Raw genomic sequence first — 24,636 nt, 5'->3', positions numbered from 1 at the left:
AGAGAAACTCCCCAGATGGTCTTTTTCCATTTCAGTAAAACTTTTAATCATGGGCAATGGCTCCTCTATAACCTCTGGCATGTACTTGTATAGCTTGGATAGCCTTTTGCTCCACACAAACTCTGTAACCAGGCCTTCCACGGGCACAAAGCCACGCCTTATTTCCAATGCACTATCTCTTTGTCAAAATCAAGATTCTTAACTGCCTCCTGGTCAATTTTAAGATGTGTACATGTGCACGAGTGGGATGGGGGTGAAGGACATCAATCCTTTAGTGCTAGCCCACAGCCCAGCAGGGAGGCACACAGCCTTGATCCACTGAACAGACAATTCCTCCAACCACAGCCATTTGAACAGGCATGTGCCCTCCACACGGTCAAAAGCATTTTCAACAACCATTGATGCTGCAATCACTAGGCTGCTCCTAACCAGCATGGAGAATAATGAGCACTTTCTCCATGTTCTCCAACCGGCTCTGCCCTGCATTGCTCCCCCTTCCCAGTTACCTGTGGATCAGCAAGCTCGCACCCTATCTCATCTAGCAGCGACCATCACGCAGGACCACCCCGAGGGGGGGGGGCAAATGGGGCAATTTGCCCCGGGCCCCTGGCCCCCACAAGAGTTTTCAGGGGCCCGCACAAGAGTTTTCGGCAGGTCTTCGACTGCAGGTCCTTCAGTGCCGCCAGAGCGAAGACCCGGAGCTTCTTCCGCTCCCGGTCTTCGGCGGCAGTTCGGCAGCGGGTCCTTCACTCGCTCTGGGACCTACCACCGAAGTGCCCCGAAGACCCGGAGCGGAAGGACCCCCGCCGCTGAAGACCCCAGACCCTCTGAATCCTCTGGGCAGCCCTACCATCAAGAGTCTAGAGCTGCCGAACACCACAGAGGATGTCTGCCTCCTCATTCCAAAATACAAGAGGGGGCAGATTCATCTAAAGGAGAGTCTGGCTCCAGGAGAATTAAAAGGAGGACTTTACATGGTGTATTTGACAATATCTGGCCAAACCCAACCTTAGCATTCACCGGTGCAGCTCCTGTTCCCGGCATGGTAGTTGTGCCCCTGTGCGCCAGGGCAGAATTTGCCCCAGCATCTTTAGATGAAACAAATACACAGTTCTACCAATCCCACCCCCCACCCTGTTACACTTGAGAACACCCCGCAGAATATCAGCGCCCTATCTTCACATGCTCTTCTAGTCACCATTCCCAAGCTGATTAGTTCAAGGGAAATCGGTTTCCAGGCTCCGCTTGCTTTGTAACTATGCCTTTGGCAAAGGAGGCTCCAGCTATCTTTCCTTTTCTGTTCAGTCCTGTCATTGGCTCAGAAAAGACAAAATATCTCAAGGCAATTCTGCAGCAAAATGTAACGTAGCCCTTCGCTTAGTTTCCCCAGTTGCACTCCTAGAAATGTGAGATACCACCCAGGCCCCCTTCACAGCACATTCACGGGACTGTTTCCAAATGGCTGAACCATCTCACAAGTTAGCCTCTTACTGAAGTGGCCCATTAGCGAAGCCAGATAAGGAGCAAACTTTCAGCCTTCTTGAAATATTGAAATACAAACAAAATATAAGGGGTGATTCAGGGAAGCAAGCATCAGGAAGATAAACGTGTAGCAATACAGTTCCTGCTTCTTCAGCCCAGAGGACAATTAAAGTGCACTGACTGCTTGCTTTGGCTTGATATGAGATACATCAGCTAACACTTCCTGACCAAGATAGGGGCCTTTGGAAGGGGTTTTATGTGACACAATAGAGCTGGTGGAAAATTAACTTTATAGCTACTCGTTTATGTTCCTGTAAAATCTGTGAAATAGACATTAGAACCCTTTAAAGCAACAGCAGCTTATTTCTCCACCTTTCCTACTTTAACGAAGTGCATCATACATTTAAAATGTTTATTCGCTCGGCGTAACACATACCATCATCTCAGTCGTACAGAAAGCCTGGCATGCCTCAGCAAATAAAATAAAATAAAATGGAGTTTCCTTTATAAAGCTAGTTGATAGCACTGTAGTTCCCACTTCCTGCTTAAACACAATGTGTTATGGACTGACCCAGTACCTAATGATCTGCATTGCCATGCAAAAGACCTGGTTAAATTTCCTGGACCAAAAGAAAAGGGAATGCTCAAGGGACCGATCTCAATCTGTGTTTTATCCTTCACAAGTGAGATTCTACTATAGAAATATGGACACCGCAAGATGTGCTAAAAATCCACCATGGTTTGTTTTCACTCTCCAAATACGGGCACACCTGAGCTCCTGTTGTGAACAGTGCACTACAAAGGGCTATTTCCTGCACACAGAAGCACTCTCGATAGAGCTCCCTCCAGAGGACATTCAGAACACTCAGACCTACACTTTGAAGAGTGGGCCATAACTTGGATGCCCAACTTGACACATCTAAGGCCTGATTTTCAGAGCCACTGAGCACCCACACTCCCTCTGCAGTCAGTGGGAGCTGCCGGTGCTCAGCATCTCTAAAAAACCCCCAGAACCTAGGGCATGTCTCAAATCAGGCATCCAGAAACCCAGGCACTTGAAATTCGGGAATATTTTGAAAATATTTTGTCTTTGTGCATTTCATTACCTGCTCCTGTGATGGTAAAGCTCTTCCCATCTCTTTGGCTGAACTAGAGATTGCTAAAGCAAGTCCTACCCACACCGCCTAAGCTGAAGACAGGTTGCTACAATGAAGGGGCCTACGGTGTGAGGGGTGCTCCAAACCAAAGGAAGCCCTGCTCCAGAGAGAACCCCCTCACTTTACTGGAGATACACTCGTACATGCACCAACCTGGCCACAATAGCAAAGGTTCTCTTTCCAAGGGACGGACAATCCTGTACCCCAAGATCCAATGTGTGCGGGGAACAGCAGGGCTTCCCCAGCACCCCCATCAGCAACTCACATCAGAGAATGCAAGAAAATTCCAGCCCTCCTGGTGCATTTCAAGTCAAAAAGGGGGCTAGTGAGCAAGAAATCCTGGCAATCTTCACTCTAAATGTTTTTAACACTCCAGCAACAAAAGGAGTTTCTGAGCCTGTATTGTTTGGCTGAAAGGCGTAGGCTGCATTCACAGCACAAGAATGCTAAGAAGCATTTCAGACACTGTAGGCCATTCACAGCGCCAGATACAAACTCTCTTTCAGCACAAAGAGGAAAAAGAAAAATGAAACCAATCATTAAACCCACCAAAGCTTATTCCCCAGCATAAATGGACCTACAGTGACGTGCCTCAAGTCAGTCCAGTGTACCTCGAGATTGCTACATCACGCTTCACATATTCACCCCAAACTGAACCGCGGACACCAGAGCCACTGGAGGGGGAAGTGCAAGGAAACACATGTTTACCACAGTGCTAAAGCGCCCCCATTTGGAGCAAATAAGTGTGTCTCATGCAGTCAGTCTGTCCGTCCATTATGGACACGAAGGAATAGGGGTTACATTTTCAAAAGCACCTACATCCCATTTTCAAAAATGACTTGGGCACTTAGGAGCCTGACTTCCACTGAGACTTAGGGTATGTCTGCGTTTCAATTAGACACCGGCGGCTGGCCCGTGCCAGCCACTCCCGACTTCAGCGCTGGGGCTCCCTGTGCCGGGTTTCAGCCACGGGGCTCTGTGGCCCCCCTGAAAGGGCTCCGCGGCCCCCAGTTGAGAACCGCTGATCTAGACAATCCCTGACAGGTGTTTGTCTAACCTGCTCTTTAAAATCTCCAATGATGGGGCTGGGGCTAAGGGGCTATTTAACTGTACTGTAAACGTTCGGACTCGGGCAAGAGCGCGGGCTCTAGGACCCTGTGAGGTTGGAGGGTCTCAGAGCTTGACCGTCTACACCACAATTAAACAGCCCCGTGAGCCCCAGTCAGGGTGTCTAACTGCAGTGTAAACACACCCTATGGCCAAGTCAGGGTGTCTAGCTGCACTGTAAACACACCCTATGGCACCTCAATCTCTTCTGAAAATTGGACTTAGGCACTTTTGAAAATTTTACTCTGTGTTTTTAAAATGGCCGTCAAGAAGCTTACGACCCAGCTGAGCACTGTATTATTTCAGGAACATCCTCCTGGCTCCTCCCCACACCCCCAAACCACCACCACCAAATTCTGCCTAAACCACTGGCTTCCCTAGACCTCCCTGGCAACATACTCCCATAGCTGCGCCTTCTGTCCCGCCTGTCTCCGGTGTTACCCTCCCAACTCTCCTCTGGACTCTATAGCTGGACACATGCTCTTCCATGTGTGCTGACACACAGACCTGGAGCTTTCTGGAAGTTCTTCATCACCTTCTTCTTTGAGGCAGCCTCCCCCGGCTCCTTAGTAAACAAGTGACTCTTGGCAGAGCTCATCCTAACCCAGTGCATTCAGATACCTTGCAGCTACATGGCACCCGTCACCTGCAGATGGCAACAGGATTCATCCACGTTAATTAGGCCCCATAATCCTGCCAGGAGATGAGGTCACAGCCATTCCACAGAGGAGTCAAGCAAGGCACACTGGCAATTTAGTAAATTGGCCAGGATCATTCTGTGAGTCAGTTACAGAGCAGGGAATTGAACCCAGGAGACACCAGGTCCCTATATTAGTATGCAACACCTTGGCTTGTCTAAGGCCATACATCCGGCACTGCTCCGCCAAGCACATTCGGCCCCTCGGGATATCCCCTTGCTGGCCTCCCATTGCCTTCTGCGCCATATTCAGGCTCATCACTCTTGCCTCCAAGACCCTCCACAACTTAGAGTCATAGAATATTAGGGTTGGAAGAGACCTCAGGAGGTCATCTAGTCCAATCCCCCACTCAAAGCAGGACCAACACCAACTAAATCATCACAGCCAGGGCTTTGTCAAGCTGGGCCTTAAAAACCTCTAAGGATGGAAATTCCACCACCTCCCTAGGTAACCCATTCCAGTGCTTCACCACCCTCTTGGTGAAATAGCGTTTCCCAATATCCAGTCTAGACACCCTCCCCCGCAATTTGAGACCATTGCTTCTTGTTCTATCATCTGCCACCACTGAGAACAGCCTAGCTCCATCCATCCATTGGAACCCCCTTTTCAGGTAGTTGAAGGCTGCTATCAAATCGCCCCTCACTCTTCTCTTCTGCAGACTAAATAACCCCAGTTCCCTCAGCCTCTCCTCATAAGTCATGTGCCCCAGCCCCCTAATCAGTTTCGTTGTCTTCCACTGGACTCTCTCCAATTTGTCCACATCCCTTCTGTAGTGGGGGGACCAAAACTGGACGCAATACTCCAGATGTGGCCTCACCAGTGCTAAATAGAGGGGAATAATCATTTCCCTCGATCTGCTGGCAATGCTCCTACTAATACAGCCCAATATGCCATTGGCCGTCTTGGCAACAAGTACAAACTGTTGACTCTTATCCAGCTTCTTGTCCACTGTAATCCCCAGGTCCTTTTATGCAGAACTGCTACTTAGCCAGTCAGTCCCCAGCCTGTAGCGGTGCATGGGATTCTTCCTTCCTAAGTGCAGAACTCTGCACTTGTCCTTGTTGAACCTCATCAGATTTCTTTTGGCCCAATCCTTCAATTTGTCTAGGTCCCTCTGTATCCTATCCCTACCCTCCAGCGTATCTACCTCTCCCCCCAGCTTAGTGTCATCTGCGAACTTGCAGAAGGTGCAATTAATCCCATCATCCAGATCATTAATAAAAATGTTGAACAAAACCGGCCCCAGGACCGACCCCTGGAGTACTCCACTTGATACCAACTGCCAACTAGACATCGAGCCGCTGATCACTATCCATTGAGCCTGACAATCTAGCCAGCTTTCTATCCACCTTATAGTCCATTCATTCAGCCCACACTTCTTTAACTTGCTGGCAAGAATACTGTGGGAGACCGTATCAAAAGCTTTGCTAAAGTCAAGATATATCACATCCACCGCTTTCCTCATATCCACAGAGCCAGTTATCTCATCATAGAAGGCAATCAGGTTGGTCAGGTGTGACTTGCCCTTGGTGAATCCATGTTGACTGTTCCTGATCACCTTCCTCTCCTCCAACTTCCCTCCTTCCACTTCCTCCACATTCCCAGCACCTCAACAAATTGCACCCCACTTGTGTCCTCCCCCCATACTTGCCTTTATGCTGCCCTCTGCCAGGCTTCCACCCCTCAAAACACATTTCTTCCAGGAAGCCAACAGGTAGCGGCATAGTCTTACTGGCCTCACTCTCAGCCTTCCTCCAGACCTCTCCCTGGGTTTGTCATCCCTTCGCACTGTTCTTGTCTTAACTCGCTGACTGTAAGCTCTCTGGGGCAGGGCCTCTGCCCCCATCTGCACTGTATAGAACAGGGGTCAGCAACCTTTCAGAAGTGGTGTGCCAAGTCTTCATTTATTCACTCTAATTTAAGGTTCCGCGTGCCAGTCATACATTTTAACGTTTTTAGAAGGTCTCTTTCTATAAGTTTATAATCTATTACTAAACTATTGTTGTATGTAAAGTAAATAAGGTTTTTAAAATGTTTAAGAAGCTTCATTTAATTTAAATTAAAATGCAGAGCCCCCCAGACCAGTGGCCAGGACTCAGGCAGTGTGAGTGCCACTGAAAATCAGCTTGTGTGCCATAGGTTGCCTACCCCCGGTATAGAATGTACATCTATAGCGCTATGTAAGGAAAAAACAATAACCATCCTGCAGGCAGAACTGACTAGGCTCCCTGTCAGCCTCAATGGCACACATCACTCTCCTGCTGCTTTCCAGGAGAACCTCACCCTGAATCGTTCACAGGGAGAAGTGCTGCTGGCCAGGTGCAATGCCAGAATGCTCAGAGGGATTAGAGAAGTGACTCCAAAAATCCAGCTCCCAGCCCCATCAGTGAGCCAGGGCTCTGTGCTCCAGCTCTGTCCCTTTTACTCCCAGAGGAGCGGTGAGCACAGCACAGCTGGCCCAATCAGCTCCTAGCACGACAGGGCAGCCTGGGTTGCTCCCCCAGGCAATGAAGCAGCAGCTTTGGTAGGCCCCTCAAGCTAGAATTGTATCTGAATGCAGGCAAGGGAAGGTGGAAAAACCTTTGGGATCCCAAGACAGACACAAAAATAAGCTAGCAGAGCGACTACAAATGGCTAGAGAAGAGAAAATTCTAAGAATCCCCAGTACTTTGGAGGGTGAAAAGCCAAACAAAATTCTAGACTGTTTTACAAGAAAATAAAAACTGTGCATTGTGCCCATCCCATTAATAACACAGTTCAAAAAGGCAAGAGGCCCATCACAGCATCAGGCAAGTATGCCACAGACTAGGAACGAATGTTTTTAATTGCAATTACCATTTCTGAGCTTCCCGCTGAAAAATGACATCATTTGTGACAGCAGCTGTCTCAGAGTCCAGTGTCAGATATTTTAAAAGTGTCCCTGCTTGCATTAGTGCTCATTAAACAATAATAAACAAGCGGTGCTTTTCCTTTTTTATACATTAACCCTTAAGATGACATTTCACCCTACGGCCACAAGCACCAAAGCATTCATTTGTCTGGCCGTCTGCAAAGCGCCAGCATTCTGGCATGGGTGTGAACACAGAATGGGGAAAGGGGACTCCAGAGTCTCGTGTCCAGTGTTTCAGCCACAAGATCATCCTTTCCTAACCATCCAACAATTCAGAATAGACCCGTATGGTTTTGCTTCTTGCAGCTGCCTTAACTGCTACCCACCTGCTTATATTGCTAGGTACATAGGGGCAAAACACCCCCCCGGTGCTGTCCCTTGCATGGTATCACAGTCCAGACTGATCTGAAGAGATCCTGGATACAACGTGGCAGCACAGCTATTGGAAGGGGACTATCAGTGAGTTAAACAAAACAAGATGCTGTGGGGCAGCTTTGTAGCCTAGTGCAGACTTTGCTCCCCAATGCACTGGTGGTCTGTAGCGAGCCAGCTAGTCACATGGTGCTGGCTTGCCTCCTCATTTCCAGCTCCAGACTGCATTAAAAGAACTGAAAGAACATTCAATGCTTTCCTAGTGTTTTGCCATGTAAGCAATTGCTATAGATACTGCGGGGCTGGGTGAGGGGAGGAAGACCACACAACCGGGAGTGGCAGGGGAGGTGTCCATGAGAAAATGTTACCCTGCTCCCTGCTAGAGAACAGTTTGGAACGCTTGGCCTAGCAGATAGCGCTGCGCATTAGTGCCTCAGAGAGTGAATCTCGGGAATGCAGGAGCAACGTCTGCTCCTCTCTCAGCCAAGCTGCCAGCATCCTGACCAATCTGCCTCCATTCTGTTCCCAAACTTATTATTTTAAAGCTTTAAACTATTTTATTCGTCACCTGCCCTTTGCCGGTGGCTCCCAACATCACACCCCCATAACCACTGGGAAGGGGAAGGTGAGGCTGGGTGGCCGAGCACAGGAAGGTGAATAATAGTTTCCAGGATTCAGAAACAAGCCCACAAATGGAATGAGCAGTGGTCAGCCACCACACAGACAGACAACAGTGCAGAGAGTGACTGAAAACCCCAGCAACACCGGCAGTGCATCTGCCCAGAAAACGCAGAGCTGAAGGGTTTTAGAACGATTCCAAAAAAGGCAGCAGAGGCCAGGGTATATTTAACACATCGGTGATGTGTACAAAATAAACCCAGCAAAACCAGGCAGAGTAACTAAGCAAAAGCCAAAAAGCCTCTCGTCTAGATCATCCCAGGCCAGCACACTCCCTAGTGCAGCAGTTCGCAAACTTTTGTACTGGTGACCCCTTTCACACAGCAAGCCTCTGAGTGCGACCCCCTCCCCCCCTTATAAATTAAAAACACTTTTTAATACATTTAACACCATTCTAAATGCTGGAGGCAAAGCGGGGCTTGGGGTGGAGGCTGATAGCTCATGACCTCCCCCATGTAATAACCTCACGACCCCCTGAGGAGTCACGACCCCCAGTTTGAGAACCCCAGCCCTAGTGGCTATTTTCGGTCACTCACACAGACCCCTAATCCCACAGCAGGTGCCTTTGCTAGCGATCTTTACAACGTGGATTTCTACAGGAAAAAAGCAAAAATGAGCTGCTGTGATTGTAGCAGTTCTGTCAACGTAGGACGGACAGTAAACAGCAACCGTAACAGGGGGTTCTTCTTCCGACTGTATGTGGATGCTCACAACCCTACAAACCAACACTGCTGGAGCGTCTCAAGCTGCCCAACACCTCTCCTAAAGGGGTACAACCAGGCTTACGGTATCAACTACTCAAAAGGAAAGTTCTTTCCTACCACCACCACCTGAGATCTGCACTATCTATCATTAAAACACTAACTTTATCCATCCCCACTCTAATTTCATTCACCACTCAGTCACTCCCTGTGTACCACAGCGCTTATCAGCATACTCGCTGGGACTGGTGCCCCTCACCGTGGCCTCAGTCCCGCAAGGGGCTCGAGCACTCCGCATCCCGTTGAACAGTACATACAGCGTCTTCAGGAGCAAGCCCTATAGGAGAGAATCAGCTACAGGCAGGGCATTGTCTATGAGGTCTCTCTGCCACTGGAACCAGCCGGCCAATACAAACTGCCCAAATCCGTTCACCTCCTGGGCTTGCTGCAAACACTATTTGTTAAGACTCTGGGGGAAGCCATAGGGTTTGAGTGTCAGGGCGTACTTTATGCTCCAAATTATAGGTAGTTTACACTGATTTACTTTTGTTGAATGGGAGCACGGTAATGGATTTCTGTGTGGATTGTGATTCTAATGAACTGGGCGGGGGGGGGGGGGGCGTGAGCACAGCAGAGAGGTGTCTTTTTTTGTATTTAAGTGTGAATAACTAAATGGATGCAGTTTGCTTCCTTTTAGCATTTCATTCCTATTAAAGGCAGCGCCTGACTGGCCTGTTTCACTTTCTGATCCCATGCACTAGCATGGTGCTGTTGCTTTGCTGTTTCAGAGGCAGCAGAGGGATTTTTAAATTTTGTCTAAAGAAAAAAAACCCAACAACGCCCTTTTCATTTAAATTAAACAAAATCCATGAAGACTCTCTGTCTGCATTAGGTTTTCTACAACTGTTTTTTAAAACACTATTTGTTAGACAAAGGTGCCAACCAAGCCTAGAAAAAAGTTCTAGCTCAGAGTTTTTTTTTGAAAAATGGTGACCATATTTTTTGTCGCCGGGACGGGCTTCATGAAAGAAGTGAGCTCGTAGGAGGAGTCTGAAGCCACGCATCACCTTCCCTACACACACCACACCTGACGTCTGAATACCAGGTCTCTGGACTGGCAATGGAGTGGCAGCCTGGAGCCTCGGAGACTCTGCCCGCGTCTATATAACCACACAGCGTTGCTCAGCTGCGAGCAGGCGACCGATGGAGACGCCACCTTCCCTGCTGTTGTTTAAGCCGGGGCTTTTTCCTACTCCACATTTTTCAAATGTTCCTGCACCAGACAGTGCGGAATGTAAAGCCCTAATTATAACTTTGCCAGTTTCCAAGGCCACACCCACAGGGCAGACAGTTACAAATGGTCAGGGGCCTGAGAACTCATTTCCCCATTGTACGGTGCACGCTAAGGCAGGCGGCTGCCGCCATGTCAGGATATGATTCAGCATCCTGTTTTGAACATTTCATACACTCTTCAACTTCTGCCTCTGGATCTCCCACCGACTCACTTTAAGGCAATAAATAGTGTAGTGAAGTAGCTAGACAAGAACACAGGGAGGCTACTGTCTTCCCAAATGCTCAAGACAGCCACCCTGACTTCCCCGAGCCCCAACATCCTCCCCAGCCCAAAGGCTCAGAGTCAGTCAGGTCTGTTGTTAAAATACAACTAGTCTATTCTCCCCTCACTGCATGCACACACTTAAAGGGACATTTGTCAGGCAGTTTGGACAAAACAATTACATTGGCCATTAGCCATTATTTTTGAAAACTCATGGCGATCGGGGGAGGTCCCAGATGACTGGAAAAAGGCTAATGTAGTGCCCATCTTTAAAAAAGGGAAGAAGGAGGATCCGGGGAACTACAGGCCAGTCAGCCTCACCTCAGTCCCTGGAAAAATCATGGAGCAGGTCCTCAAGGAATCAATTATGAAACATTTAGAGGAGAGGAAAGTGATCAGGAACAGTCAGCATGGATTCACGAAGGGGAAGTCGTGCCTGACTAACCTAATTGCCTTCTATGAGGAGATAACTGGCTCTGTGGATGAGGGGAAAGCAGTGGATGTGTTATTTCTTGACTTTAGCAAAGCTTTTGATACGGTCTCCCACAGTATTCTTGCCACCAAGTTAAAGAAGTATGGGCTGGATGAATGGACTGTAAGGTGGATAGAAAGCTGGCTAGATCGTCGGGCTCAACGGGTAGTGATCAATGGCTCCATGTCTAGTTGGCAGCCGGTTTCAAGTGGAGTGCCCCAAGGGTCGGTCCTGGGGCCGGTTTTGTTTAATATCTTTATTAATGATCTGGAGGATGGTGTGGACTGCACTCTCAGCAAGTTTGCAGATGACACTAAACTAGGAGGCGTGGTAGATACACTAGAGGGTAGGGATCGGATACAGAGGGACCTAGACAAATTAGAGGATTGGGCAGAAAAAAACCTGATGAGGTTCAACAAGGACAAGTGCAGAGTCCTGCACTTAGGACGGAAGAATCCCATGCACTGCTACAGACTAGGGACCGAATGGCTAGGTAGCAGTTCTGCTGAAAAGGACCTAGGGGTCACAGTGGACGAGAAGCTGGATATGAGTCAACAGTGTGCTCTTGTTGCCAAGAAGGCTAACGGCATTTTGGGCTGTATAAGTAGGGGCATTGCCAGCAGATCGAGGAACGTGATCGTTCCCCTTTATTCGACATTGGTGAGGCCTCATCTGGAATACTGTGTCCAGTTTTGGGCCCCACACTACAAGAAGGATGTGGAAAAATTGGAAAGAGTCCAGCGGAGGGCAACAAAAATGATTAGGGGTCTGGAGCACATGACTTATGAGGAGAGGCTGAGAGAACTGGGATTGTTTAGTCTCCAGAAGAGAAGAATGAGGGGGGATTTGATAGCAGCCTTCAACTACCTGAAGGGGGGTTCCAAAGAGGATGGAGCTCGGCTGTTCTCAGTGGTGGCAGATGACAGAACAAGGAGCAATGGTCTCAAGTTGCAGTGGGGGAGGTCCAGGTTGGATATCAGGAAAAACTATTTCACTAGGAGGGTGGTGAAACACTGGAATGCGTTACCTAGGGAGGTGGTGGAGTCTCCTTCCTTGGAGGTTTTTAAGGCCCGGCTTGACAAAGCCCTGGCTGGGATGATTTAGCTGGGAATTGGTCCTGCTTTGAGCAGGGGGTTGGACTAGATGACCTCTTGAGGTCCCTTCCAACTCTGATATTCTATGATTTAAAAAGGTGCGTGTGTGTGTGTGTGGGGGGGTGTATAAAATATTTAAGATACACGTGTATGCATGGAAGTCCGTTTGTATATAAACATCCCTGTGCTATGCTGGGATCGTAAACACAGCACAAGACTAGCAGGGGAGAACAGCAAGCTGAAACGAAGCCGTTTCTTTTCACTACCAGAGATCAGTGAAGGGCAAAAAGTAAACAAGTAGCAGAATGGAGAACGGTCAATTGGATTTTGAAAGTTCTTTGAGTTTCAGTTACTTAAGGTACTATTGGGATCACGGCGAAGAATTTCTTAAATATTATTTTAATTTAATCATCTCCCTGTTTATGCATGAGAGTTTATACCCATGCAAGCTGGGAGAACACGCTTGGAAGGAACTTACTTGCAGCAATTTTTTCTGCTGTTGATTACAGAGTAGTTTGGTGACTTCTGTAAATCAAAAGATTCCATCAGACACACAAAGCCGAAGTACAGAAGGCGCCAAATTCTCCCCGGGGTAACTCCACTGCCTTCAATGGTTTCCAAACCACAATCAGAAAATAACTTTTGTTAAACAACAACAAAAGCGAGTGTTCAGCTAGTTACTAACCAATATGGTCTCTTAAAGCAGAGCATGTTCATTTCTGACCAGGTAACCCACTGGGATAGCGAGTGCTCAGCCATGGAAATCACTGAAAGGCCAAGACAAGGGAAACAATACTACTTCCTCATTACATTTTGAAAGATAGATCAACTTATGCTAGCTTCATAAATGAGACAGCTGACAGGTAATGAATGAAAGCAATAATTCTTCACACGTACACATCACTTCGCATCTCAGAGTGTTTTACAAAGATGAGAAAGTATTATCTCCAATTTTACAGATGGGTAAATGAGGCTCAGATAGGTTAAGTGACTTGGCCAAGGTCACGGGGTGAGTCAGTAGCAGAGCTGGGATAGGGAAGGGAAGAACTCAGGTCTTTCTAATCCCTGTCCTGTTCTCTATCAACTGGACCACACTGCCAGCAAATGTGTAGCATTTCACTGGTATAGATATTGTATTGCACACTCAACTAAAGTCATCCTGAACAGCACAGTTTGTACTGTAGATACAATACAGGTCAACAGGAGTTCTTCAAAGGCTCCATGGGTAGATAAGGGCCCAATCCTGCAAACCTTTATTTACACATCAAATCCCATTTGCAGAATCTGCCCCTTAACTGTTATTTTAAAAAGCTCTAAGAACCCAGTCCTGCAGGCTCGGAAATGCAGGATTGGGTCATAAATGTTTAATATAATGTTCTTTTAAAAAAAAATAGTAGCATATTTCCCTGCCTGCCCTGCTCCCTGCTCCCAGAAGCACCAGTTTCTCAGTGTTTACAACTTCAGAGCTATCTTCCCCCAAAGGCACATTCTTCCAGTCAGAATCCTCTGCCATGCTGTGGACAAATTTAATTTGCATGTTGATTGCCTTAGCTTTCTAATCTTCTGCCTCTAGCCAAGTAGAGCAGCTAGCCTCGGAGCTCCATCAGCAACACAGCTGACAAAGAGAACAGAGACCCATGCAGCTTTACCCCTTCTCCCAAGGACACTCCATAAAAGCACCATGTCTGGTTTACTGTTTGGTACAGATGTGGGAAGTGCCCATGTGTGCTCAGGATAGGCAGAGGATCCAAGCCCATTTACAGGATGGTTTCAGAGTGCCCACTGGGAGACCTGTCTTTGGTCTACCTTTACTTCCCATGCCCAGTGCCACCCCAACACAATCCCTGTATGTAGCCATCAGGCTCGGTGGAGTCTCGAACAGCCACATGGCTCTTAAAAGGAGTTATGGGGCTGCAGAAGCATCGCATAACCATTTCAGACATGGCTCCTACCCCTCAGTCTGTGAAGAAGCCAAGACACAATGCAGAGACTGCTTTGAGACTAGACGCTGCAGGAACACAGGGACTTAGGACTGGAAGGGACCTCCTGGGTCATAAAATCCAGTGCCTACTACAGCAGGGACACAATGCCATCCAAGACCTTATCAAGCACCCCCTGAAAACTACTTAGGTTGTTTGCACCCAACTCCTCCTATTGGGAGGCTGATCCAAAACCTCCCTCCTCTGAACTTTCTGCTCATTTCCGGCCTAAATTCATTCATGGCCAGTTTATACTCCAGTATCACCACAGTCCTTCAGCTTAAATAGATCGTCTCCGTCCCTGGTTTTACCACCTGATGTATTAATAGAGCGCAACAAGGTCCCCTCTCAGCCTTTGTTTTGCTGCACACTAAGCATGGGGTGAGTTAAACTATGGCAGTCTAACCCACATGAGCATGACCATGTTACTGTGCTAGCGGGTAGTGGGGTTTCCTTCTGGCCCCTCCAAGGCTGAGGTGCCCCACAATGACCCTAGCTCACTCAGCGCAGAGTGGAGCTACCTCCTACAGCTGCCTTTAATGTTGTCAAACAAAACCAATTCTTTCAAGAGAGACCTTCAGACCAGATCAGAGGTCTGGATAGATATCCCCTAGACCTCAACACATCATGGCTCTAACGTCATCGTCTGTGCAGGCAATCAGCGTCTGAAGGCACCCACGCATTGTCTCTCTTCAACCACATTCAGAATGTGACTGAAAACCCTGTAATTGTGAGCATTATGGAATGACTGGGTAAACAAACTTACTGTATATTTGTAATTAAGACAGTGATTATCTGGATGTATTGGCCGAGTGTATTTGAGCAATAGCCAATATTCATAATGGAACTGGCTAGATGTGAAACATTCTCCTTGATTTAGGACAAGACAACCTATCATCATGGATAATAAAAAGGAACAGGTGAAGTGTAATTAGATTAATTAGCTACATTACAGGATTCACTTTATGACTCTCCAAGTGACAAACTCTCCCAGTTGTCACATCACAACAGGGTAAATTCTAGTTTTGAAGTTAGGTGAGTTGTAGCAAGAAAAAACTGACCGTGTCCTCCAGAGCAGCTGAACACTTGCCTTTACTGAGAGTGCCTGCCTCAGGGTAACAGAGCAGAATCTGGCTCTAAAGCCACCTGACTCTCAGAGATGTTGAGCGCCCATTACTTGGCCATTGAAGTCAACTGGCCTGGTCCTGAAAAATCTTATGCAAAAACTCTAAGCATCTCAGTAGTCCCATTAACTAATGAACTCATTTGTGGGTAAAGGTGAGCACACAGATCTTTTCAGGATCCTGTGGGTGATAGCATCTCTGAAAAAAATCAAATCACAAATGCCCTGTGACCAGGATAGATACAAGAAACAAGCATTCAACAACTATGGCAACCCTAAAGACAGAATTATACACAGCAATTTGAGACCTTACCAAGGTATCATAGGCATTGAATCAAATTCATACAAGGGTCGGCAACTCCCTCTGCCTGCACTGGGGCTTGTCTTTACATATCTGATGGCAAAAATGGCTTACAGGAATATACCCAGGAAAACATGAGTATCCTAGCATATCTCCATTGCTACAATGATCAAATCCTCAATCCCAGACACCTTCCAAGATCCATGGGTCCTAGACATGCTAATTACAACATGTGGTGTACCTCATCCAGTGCAATGCCCCAATAACAACTAAGTGGGTGAAACCAGCCAATCCCTACACTCTCAAATGAATGCACACAGGAAAATGAGAAAAGACAAAAACAACCTATGGTGAGTGAGCGAACACTTTTCACAAAGCGATCACTCTACAGCTGCCCTCTCAGTCCTCATCCTCAAAGGAAACCTGCACAACACTTTCAAAGGATGAGCCGGGAACTTAAATTCATTACTCTGCTAGGCACTAAAAATCACGGACTGAACAGAGACACTGGATTTATGCATTATTACAGCAATCTGTAACCCACTAATCTCCCCATTTTTTGTCCTATGACTGCCGAGGTGTTAATGGGCCACTCCACCTTGACTGGTCCCTTACAATATGTGCTATTTATCTATGCTAAACAATCTGTTCCATCTTGTATTTAGCTGTGACAGAAGTTGGTTCAATAAAATATATTACCTCACCCACCTTGTCTCTCTAATATTCTGGGCCCAAGACAGCTACAACAACAGTGCATACATGGAGCTGTCGTGTAATTCCAAAGAGGAGTCAGGGATGCAGCAGCTAGCCCTTTGTGACGGGGGCCGTCGGGGGAAGACGAGAACCTTCAGCAATTATAGAAAGAGCCTGATGGTATGAACACACTGAGCCAACTGTCCTATCACAAACGAAAATTCTGGGACTTTCTGCAGCAAGTTTCTGAAAAGTTTCTGAAAAAGCCATAAATGTATAATATCTGATAAGTCCTGTATCAGGGAAATTCACCCAGCACTGGCAGACAGATGGACTTTATGTTCCAACAGCTCTTCCTTTTTCTGACTTCTAGGATCCTATGAGGTCTTTTAAGTCACGCACTACCAAACCCTATGCCCACCGCACGTGACAGAACACTGCTGTCATGTCAGTCTCTCAGTCCAGAATCTCAAAGTTAAGACAAAAATTTCTCACTGCCATACCAATCAATGCCGGCATTTCCTGCAGCGAACAACCCAGGCTTTTGACGGCTTTTGCAGCAAAAGAACAATGAAGTTGAGCAACTCTGCCACCCTATGGGCACAAGGTAGAGTCTCAGTAAATCACTCCACAGAAGGCACCTTATGAAGACAAACTTCTGTGCAGAGGGTTACAATCCATTTTTAAATTTGATTTCATAGGTCATGGTGCCACATAAACTCCCCTCAATCCTCAGCACAGCTCCCACTCATCATAGCAAGAGGGTTGGACAAAGATCAAGGGTAGCAACTAATTATAAGGCCTCAGTCCTGCAAATATACATACAAGTAGCCCCATTATGCTCTGAGAGGTCGGGGAATCAGACCTTAGTTCGTAAAGTTACTGCTGTTCGCAGCATCACTCAGTGAAAAAAAATTACACAACCCCCTTTTAAGACTGGTATTAATCTCCCCTTTTGTTTATTTGGTTGCTGGTGAGTCCAAATGCCTGACTTGTGCATACGTATCCAGAGGCCCTGAGTTGAATGAGACCATGCACACTTCTCAGAGCTGCCTTAGGGTTTGGTTACACTGGAGCTGGAAGGTGTCAATTCCAACTCAAGGAGACATACCCACACTAGCTCTAATCAGGCTAGCATACTAAAAACAGAAGTGTAGCCATGGTGGTGCGAGTGGTGGGAGGAGCTAGCCGACCCCAGTACGATCCTGTCCAATACCCTAGGTACGTACTCAGGACGGTTAGTCTCTCCTGCCGCTTGCCCACCACAGCTACATTTCTATTTTGGTGCAATCGCTCGATCAGAGCTAGCATGGGTGTGACTCCTTGAGCTGGAATTTACGCCTTCGAACTCCACCAATCCTAAGCCTGAAACGGCTCTGAGAAGTGTGCACCATCTCATTCAGTTCAGTGTGATGTTAGCTCTGAAACTTAATGAAGAGGCTTTATAGCTTTATTTTTAAGTAATGCAGGTGAACAGTTGAACACATAATTTAAATCTTTCAGATCCAACACAGACATACCCTGAAGCAGCATTACATTAGGCCCCATTCAGAAGATTCTTTGTGACCATATTGGTTAGATACTTGATACTTCTTTGCAAATGAAATTTTGCATTCTGCAGAATCGTTATCTGTCATGACAACCAGATAATCTACCAAGCAGGCTGAAACCACGGGTCGTTTGACACACCTTTCTTAGAACTCTGCTGCCTTGCGTCTACGCCGACCAACTACTTATGGGCCTATGATTGCATCGTCACTTTGCCCCTTTATAAAGAACAACAACAATAATCCACACGTCTGCAGCAGCTTTCAGCAAAGGAACATTTTATAGACATGAATTAGTTCTCATGACCCTCCTGGTAGGTTACGTATTATTTGTTTTACAAAAGGGTAAACAAAAGCACAGCAAGATCAAGGCATGGGCCCAGGGCCATGGTAAATCAATGACAATCTTTCCATTGCCTTCAGTGGGTGCTAAATGTGGCCCCAAGTCACACAGTGCAGGGGCTCTCAACCTTTTTCTTTCTGAGCCCCCCACCGCCCCCCAACATGCTATAAAAACTCCATGCCCACCTATGCCACAACAACTGGTTTTCAGCATATGCAGTAGATTAAAAGCCAGGGCCGGCGTAAGTGGGTAGCAAGCAGGGCCATTGCCCAGGGCCCCACGCCACCGGGGGCCCCACGAAGCTAAGTTGCTCAGGCTTCGGCTTTCTGCCCTGGGCCCCAGCGCGTCTAATGCCAGCCCTGCTCTCTGGTCTATTTTGGCGGAACCCTGAAACCTGCTCACGGCCCCCTAAGGGGCCCCAGACCCCTGACTGCGAACCACTGACATAGTGAATAAGTGGCAGAGCTGGGAGTAGAACCAGGAGTCCTGAATTTTCCTTGAACTTCTAGACACCACTGCCACTACAGAATAAGGATTGAGAAATAAAAATAAAAAATTGTAATCAGAACGTACGAACCAGAGAGTCCTGCTTGGCAAAATCAAATGCCCAGTGCCTCTGATGTAGAGTCAGTCCTGGGAGAGAGATTTGTAACTCAAGTCAAATCACTTTTGAGCCAAACAACAAAGGCTGTAATACGGCTGTTTGCAGCTTACCTCACCTGTTTAGAGAGAAGACTCGGCTTTCTAACTTCACTTTATGCAGAATGAAAAGAGTCCATTCCTCAAAACCCCATCCACTGCCAAAATCAGAAAATTATACCGGTTCCATCCCAGCCCCAAAACATATCTATGCATCGGCTGGAATCCGCTGGTGTATCAGGTTGTAAAGGGAAATCGAACTTCCAATAGCATGTAACACAGACACATCATGCAATAGCTCATGAATTCAGTGTGCCCGAAGTTATAAAAAAAGCAATGACAAATAGAAAACAAACCAACCAACTGCCTAAATGGACATTAAAACTGGGCCAAGGAGAAGAGAAAATGGAAAGAACAAGCCTGCTAAGATACTGCAGAGTTTTTAAGCTTTCCCTTCAGACAGCTACGTTTGGAGATTGTGGGGCATCAACGGATTCTGCATGAAAGCCCTCTCCCATCTCCTCTGGGTTACTTACCTCAGCCCTCTCTTCGCTTATTTCTTTTGTTCCTTTCCTTTTCCCTTCCTCACTTGATAACAGCAACTTCTTATTTCCAACATGAAATGAATTCAATCATTGACCGTTAAACAGTCAAAAGCGAACAGAGAATGGCTCCATTTCCACCATTTCTCCACACCCCTCAAAAAAGGGCATAACCTCCCCCCCAAAGAAGCCCAAACCATTAGAGACAAGACACATTAAGATAATTAATAAGCGTTGTGGATGAATTTTATAAACAATTTTCCACCTTTTTCCTGACAAGAAAATTAAACCTCATTTTAGTTTTTAAATGTTAAATGCCAAGATCAAAAATAAAATAACTAAATGAGAGAGCTCAGTGATCGGCCTCAGCTCACTAGAGGCCCTGGGGTCTTCATGGGAGCAAGAGTCTGGCTGCCCAGAGCTCACTGTGGGATCAGGGCCTAGGAAATCACATGGCAGAAGTTCAACGGTGCTGGAAACAATGTTTAGAACAGCATGAATTAAATGGTTCTGCTCACCTCAGGTTTAATTTGCGATCTTCATCACTGCCAACCTCCAGCTAAGGAGGGAAAAGAGGGATAGAGAACATGTTATGCACTGGCTGTTTCCTCCTTATCATCAAAAATTCCTCACACTTTTTAAAACAATGATTTTTTTTCAATGTCCACAGAAACATAGTGCTATCCAGCCACATAAAATATTTCACCCGGTGCAGGATGTCAAAGGGGCTCACAGGGAGTTTAAAACCATTAAGCCCCAACCCTGCAAGCTGGAGGGCAGATCGGCTTGCGGATGGATTGCCTAGACATCACAAGGGATGTGCACACAGCCCTCCTATTGAAGTCAGAATGTTAGCAAAGAGTGGGGCGTACGTAAATCCTTCAAGGAATGGGGCAGAGTGTCACTATGATGGATGGAATCAAAACTGTCCAACTCTGTTTCATAAACCTTATGCTGCTGATCTCTGGCAGGTGCCTCTGCGTTTAGGCCAGGAAGATCTGAGCTCTCTCCCCAGTTTAACGCGCGCAGCCTACTGATAAATATCATCTTCCTAAATGGCCATGGATTTGTTTTTCTGAATTTTTTGCAAATATTTTCACCGACCAAGGTAAGGTAACCTGGCCATTCGAAGCAAGAGTAACACCTAACACAGCTGGTGAGCCTCAGCACAAATGTGGCTTTTACACAAATCAGCAGACGTTAATTTGGCCTTGAAACTTAAAAAAGCATAAGTGTCCTACCGGTTTTTATTAACGTTTCTATTGCAGTAGTGCCAATGGCCACAACCAGTTGGAGCGCCCTTCTGCTGTACAATGTACAATGCTCTGAAATGTTTTTTGTGGACCTCAACTAAACAAAAGGGATTTAACAAAATTTTCAAGGTTAGAGGGGGGTTTTAAATGTTCAGACTTCAAAAGGTCAGAGTTGATGATGCCAAAGAATTTGCTGCTCATAGCTAGTAGTTATGGGTCTTAATTTGTTATTGGACATTGAAATGATGATACACTAGCTCTATTACAGCTTTGCATATCTGTATATTAGACGTACATCTATTCAGTGGAAAGGAGATATTAAAAAGCAATGCAAGATTACTGTGACTGATGGAGCTTTGAAGAAAAATATATTTCCTCTATTTTTATAGTTTGTTTACTTTGTGCATTTACCACCACTTAGCGTACTATCAGTTGGGTCCTTATCCTGAAGTCAGACTCCTGCAGAAAAACCCCTGGACCCATGTGGAGTCCCAGTGATTTCAAGAAATCCATTGAAATTACCGGACAGAGGATCCAACTGCCTGGATTCAGTTGCAGTGTTGGGGACTAACAAGGGTCAGGCTGGAGACTCTTGCCTACATGCTCGGGGATTTACTGATCGCCATATTTAGGGTCGGGAAGGAATTTTCCTCCAGGGTAGATTGGCTGAGGCCCTGGAGGTTTTTCGCCTTCCTCCGCAGCATGGGGCAGGGATCGCTAGCAGGAGGGTTCTCTGCCAATTGAAGTTACTAAAACACAGGATTTGGGGACTTCAACAGCAGAGTCAAGGGAAGGGGTAGGGACGGTTTTGTGGCCTGCAGCATGCAGGGGGTCAGACCAGATGATCATAATGGTCCCTTCTGACCTTAAAGTCTATGAGTCTATGAGACTTGGTGAGCTCCCCCACTTGTCTGTTACACAGCAATGGGGAAACATAGAAACATTTTTTTAAAATTGTGATTGTAAAAATGTGTGTGAAACCACAAATATCATCAGGGAGATTCAGAACCTGAAGCTACTTGACACTCGTTTTTTCAAACGGACTAGGTTTCAAGTTGACCTTTTTTAAAAATAAACAAAAATAGGCACAATAGGAAGAATTAAGGGCTCGACATTACAGAGGACTGAAACCTTCTTAACTGGCTTTAGCTCTTTGGACAGAACATTTATGCGAACTGACAAGGCTGGCAACTCGACTGGGTATTTGCTGGGTTATATAAAAATATCATTGTCTTGCATTGGACCCATCACTGGCAATGCCATTTCAAGCACCCACTCATCCCCCAGTATGTCCCAGGCACTCTGAGTGATGTCAAGCCATGGCTCTTCACGTGAGAGCATGCTGAAGTCTGCATCGCGGAAGGATAGATTGCTCTTTAGGCCCTGATTCTGCACCGTGACCTGCCCAAGCAGACGGGTGAGCCTGCAGGATTGGGGCTTTGCTTACAGCAGAAAAGTTGCTGGAGATCTGATAGGTCAAGGGAGCTATTTGAATTTATAAAAAATTAGCGACTGTGCAAACTGATTTTCTTCTCCGAAAAAAATTCATAAGGGTTTCTGACATGCCATATTGACACTATGACAACTCCCCTGAAGACAACATTAGCATCCATTTTGTAAATCCATACTGGTTTATGTGTTATTAAGAAGCAGGCTGTAAGAGCGCTTTCATAGTCAGTAAGAACTTTTGGGTCAATAATTCCCTTTTTAAAAAGTCTCTAAATACATACTTGCTACAGACTCAGCCTTTGTAGAGCCTGTAAATCCATATTTACAAGAAAGAGTCTAACAGATCAGGGAAAACAAAGACACAGTTTGGCTAGAAATTACTTGTTTTTAATTAACATTATACAAACCAAAAATGTTTACATTTCCAGGGGTGATTCACAGATTCATGGACTTTTAGATCAGAAGGGACCATTAGGATGGAGAGTAGGGGGAGATATCCTACCTCAGCCATTCTCTATGTGCCACTTAAAGCATCTCTGTTCCTGGCTCATAAAGATGCTTTTGAAAAGGAATTGCCCTGTCTTTGGAATACACCCTATTGCATCAAATGGCACAGGTGAGCCAATACTGTGTACCACAGAAGGAGACCCCTACTTCCTTGAAAAAAAGCTGTATACCCTTACATAATATGATGCTGAATAGACATAATGCAGAAACACTCCAAAGACAAGACAGACACACCAAAAGCCTGATTCATCTCTCACATACACTAGATTAAAACCCGTGTAACCCCACTGATTTCAGTGAGATTACTCCTGATTTATAACTGTGTAAATGAGATGAGAATCAGGTCTCTCTGTTTCACAGGTTCACAGGGCAATCAATAGTTTATGTACAAAATTTAGGTTTTATACCTTTTTTTTTTTTAAGTAAAGATTTTAAAAACCCTTATGGAAACAGAAATATTTTCATGATTTTATAACATTTTCAGTGAAACAAGACGGGCGAGGTAATATCTTTTATTGGACCATCTTCTGTTGGTGAGAGAGAAGATTTTGAGTTTACAAAGCTTTTCTTCAGGTCTCAAGTTGCAGTGGGGGAGGTTTAGGTTGGATATTAGGAAAAACTTTTTTACTAGGAGGGTGGTGAAGCACTGGAATAGGTTACCAAGGGAGATGGTGGAATCTCCATCCTTACAGATTTTTAAGGTCAGGCTTGACAAAGCCCTGGCTGGGATGATTTAGTTGGGAATTGATCCTGCTTTGAGCAGGGGGTTGGACTAGATGACCTCCTGAGGTCCCGTCCAACCCTGAGATTCTATGATTTCTTCTTCTGATAGGAAGAAGAGCTCTGTGCAGCTTGAAAGGTTGTTTCTCTCATCAACAGAAGTTGGTCCAATAAAAGGTATTACCTCACCCACCTCGTCTCTCTAACATCCTGGGACCCACACGGCTACAACACTGCATTCAGCATTTTTCAGTGAACACAGTTAGAAAATAAACGGTGTCTCGTGGCTTGGTAAACCCAAACTCACAACCTGGAGCTAGGGCAGTGCCCCCAGGGAATTAAAGGCTGAGTCCCAGGTGCACAGTTTGGAATGAACAAAGTAAACAAAGAGCATCCCTGGGCTGGGGACAGTCAATGAGATTTTTACCAGCCACTCCCCATCACCTCCCATACGGGTGAGTGACAGGGATTTGACAGGTGACAAATAGGACTGTTAACCTGATAGGAGAACGGACACAGGGGGAAGTATATGGGAGTGAGGCCCAGGAAAGTGGGATGCTGCGTAAAGGGAAGGCGTGGGGGTGTAGGGAAGGACACAGGAGAGCGAGGAGTTAGGGTAGGGGAACACAGGGCCTGTCTTTGGGGCTTGTAAGGCAGGGGAAGGATACAGGAGTGTATAGGGCAGGAGAAGAGGAACAGGGCAGAGGAGATAACAGAAGTGGGGGCATATGGTGGTGGTAATAAGGCAGAGGAGTATAGTAAGGTGTGGGGCCTGGTGCAGAGAAAGGAGGTATAGTGGAGTGATTGGGGCAGAGAGGGTACAGCAGGTGTGGGCTGTACAGAGGCAGGAGACAGAGTGGGGCAGAGTTATACAGCAGGTGTATGGGCCAGAGGGATATAGCAGAGTATGGGTCTGTAGAGGCAAGGCTATATAGCAGGGGTTGGCAACCTTTGGCACACGGCTCACCAGGGTAAGCACCCTGGCGGGCCGGGCCAGTTTGTTTACCTGCCACATCGGCAGGTTCGGCTGATCCCGGCTCCCACTGGACCTGGTTCGCTTCCAGGCCAATGGGGGCGGCGGGAAGCGGTGGCCAGCACATCCCTCCTCTCGCGCCGCTTCCCGCCACCCCCATTGGCTCGGAGCGGCGGGGTGTGGGGGTATTGCAGGGGGCGGGGGCAGGGGGCACAGGGGGTATATTGCGGGGAGCCGGGGGTGTACAGCAGGGGGGCAGGGCGCACGGTGGGAGTATTGCGGGGAGCAGGGGGTATTGCAGGGGGCGGGGGCAGGGAGTATACAGCGGGGGGGCAGGGGGCACAGGGGGTATATTGCGGGG

At 46.8% G+C, this 24,636-nt stretch overlaps 1 protein-coding gene across 1 annotated transcript in view; it reads right to left on the bottom strand.

Moving 5' to 3' along the window:
• SSH1 (slingshot protein phosphatase 1) overlaps positions 1 to 24,336 on the bottom strand; it is a 58,216-nt gene extending 33,880 nt beyond the window's left edge. Inside the window, exons 1-2 of the mRNA XM_034790675.1 lie at positions 24,309 to 24,336; positions 19,892 to 19,932 (exon numbers count right to left, since the gene is read on the bottom strand). Of these exons, the coding sequence (XP_034646566.1) occupies positions 19,892 to 19,932; positions 24,309 to 24,317 (50 nt within the window). The 5' untranslated portion in view covers positions 24,318 to 24,336. The remainder of the gene's footprint in view (positions 1 to 19,891; positions 19,933 to 24,308) is intronic.
• Positions 24,337 to 24,636: the final 300 nt, after the last annotated feature.

The sequence above is a fragment of the Trachemys scripta genome, chromosome 15, assembly GCF_013100865.1.
Source record: "Trachemys scripta elegans isolate TJP31775 chromosome 15, CAS_Tse_1.0, whole genome shotgun sequence".
Lineage (NCBI taxonomy): Eukaryota > Metazoa > Chordata > Testudines > Emydidae > Trachemys > Trachemys scripta.
Note: the sequence above shows the minus strand (reverse complement) of the source record. Positions and strands in the feature narration are given on the sequence as shown.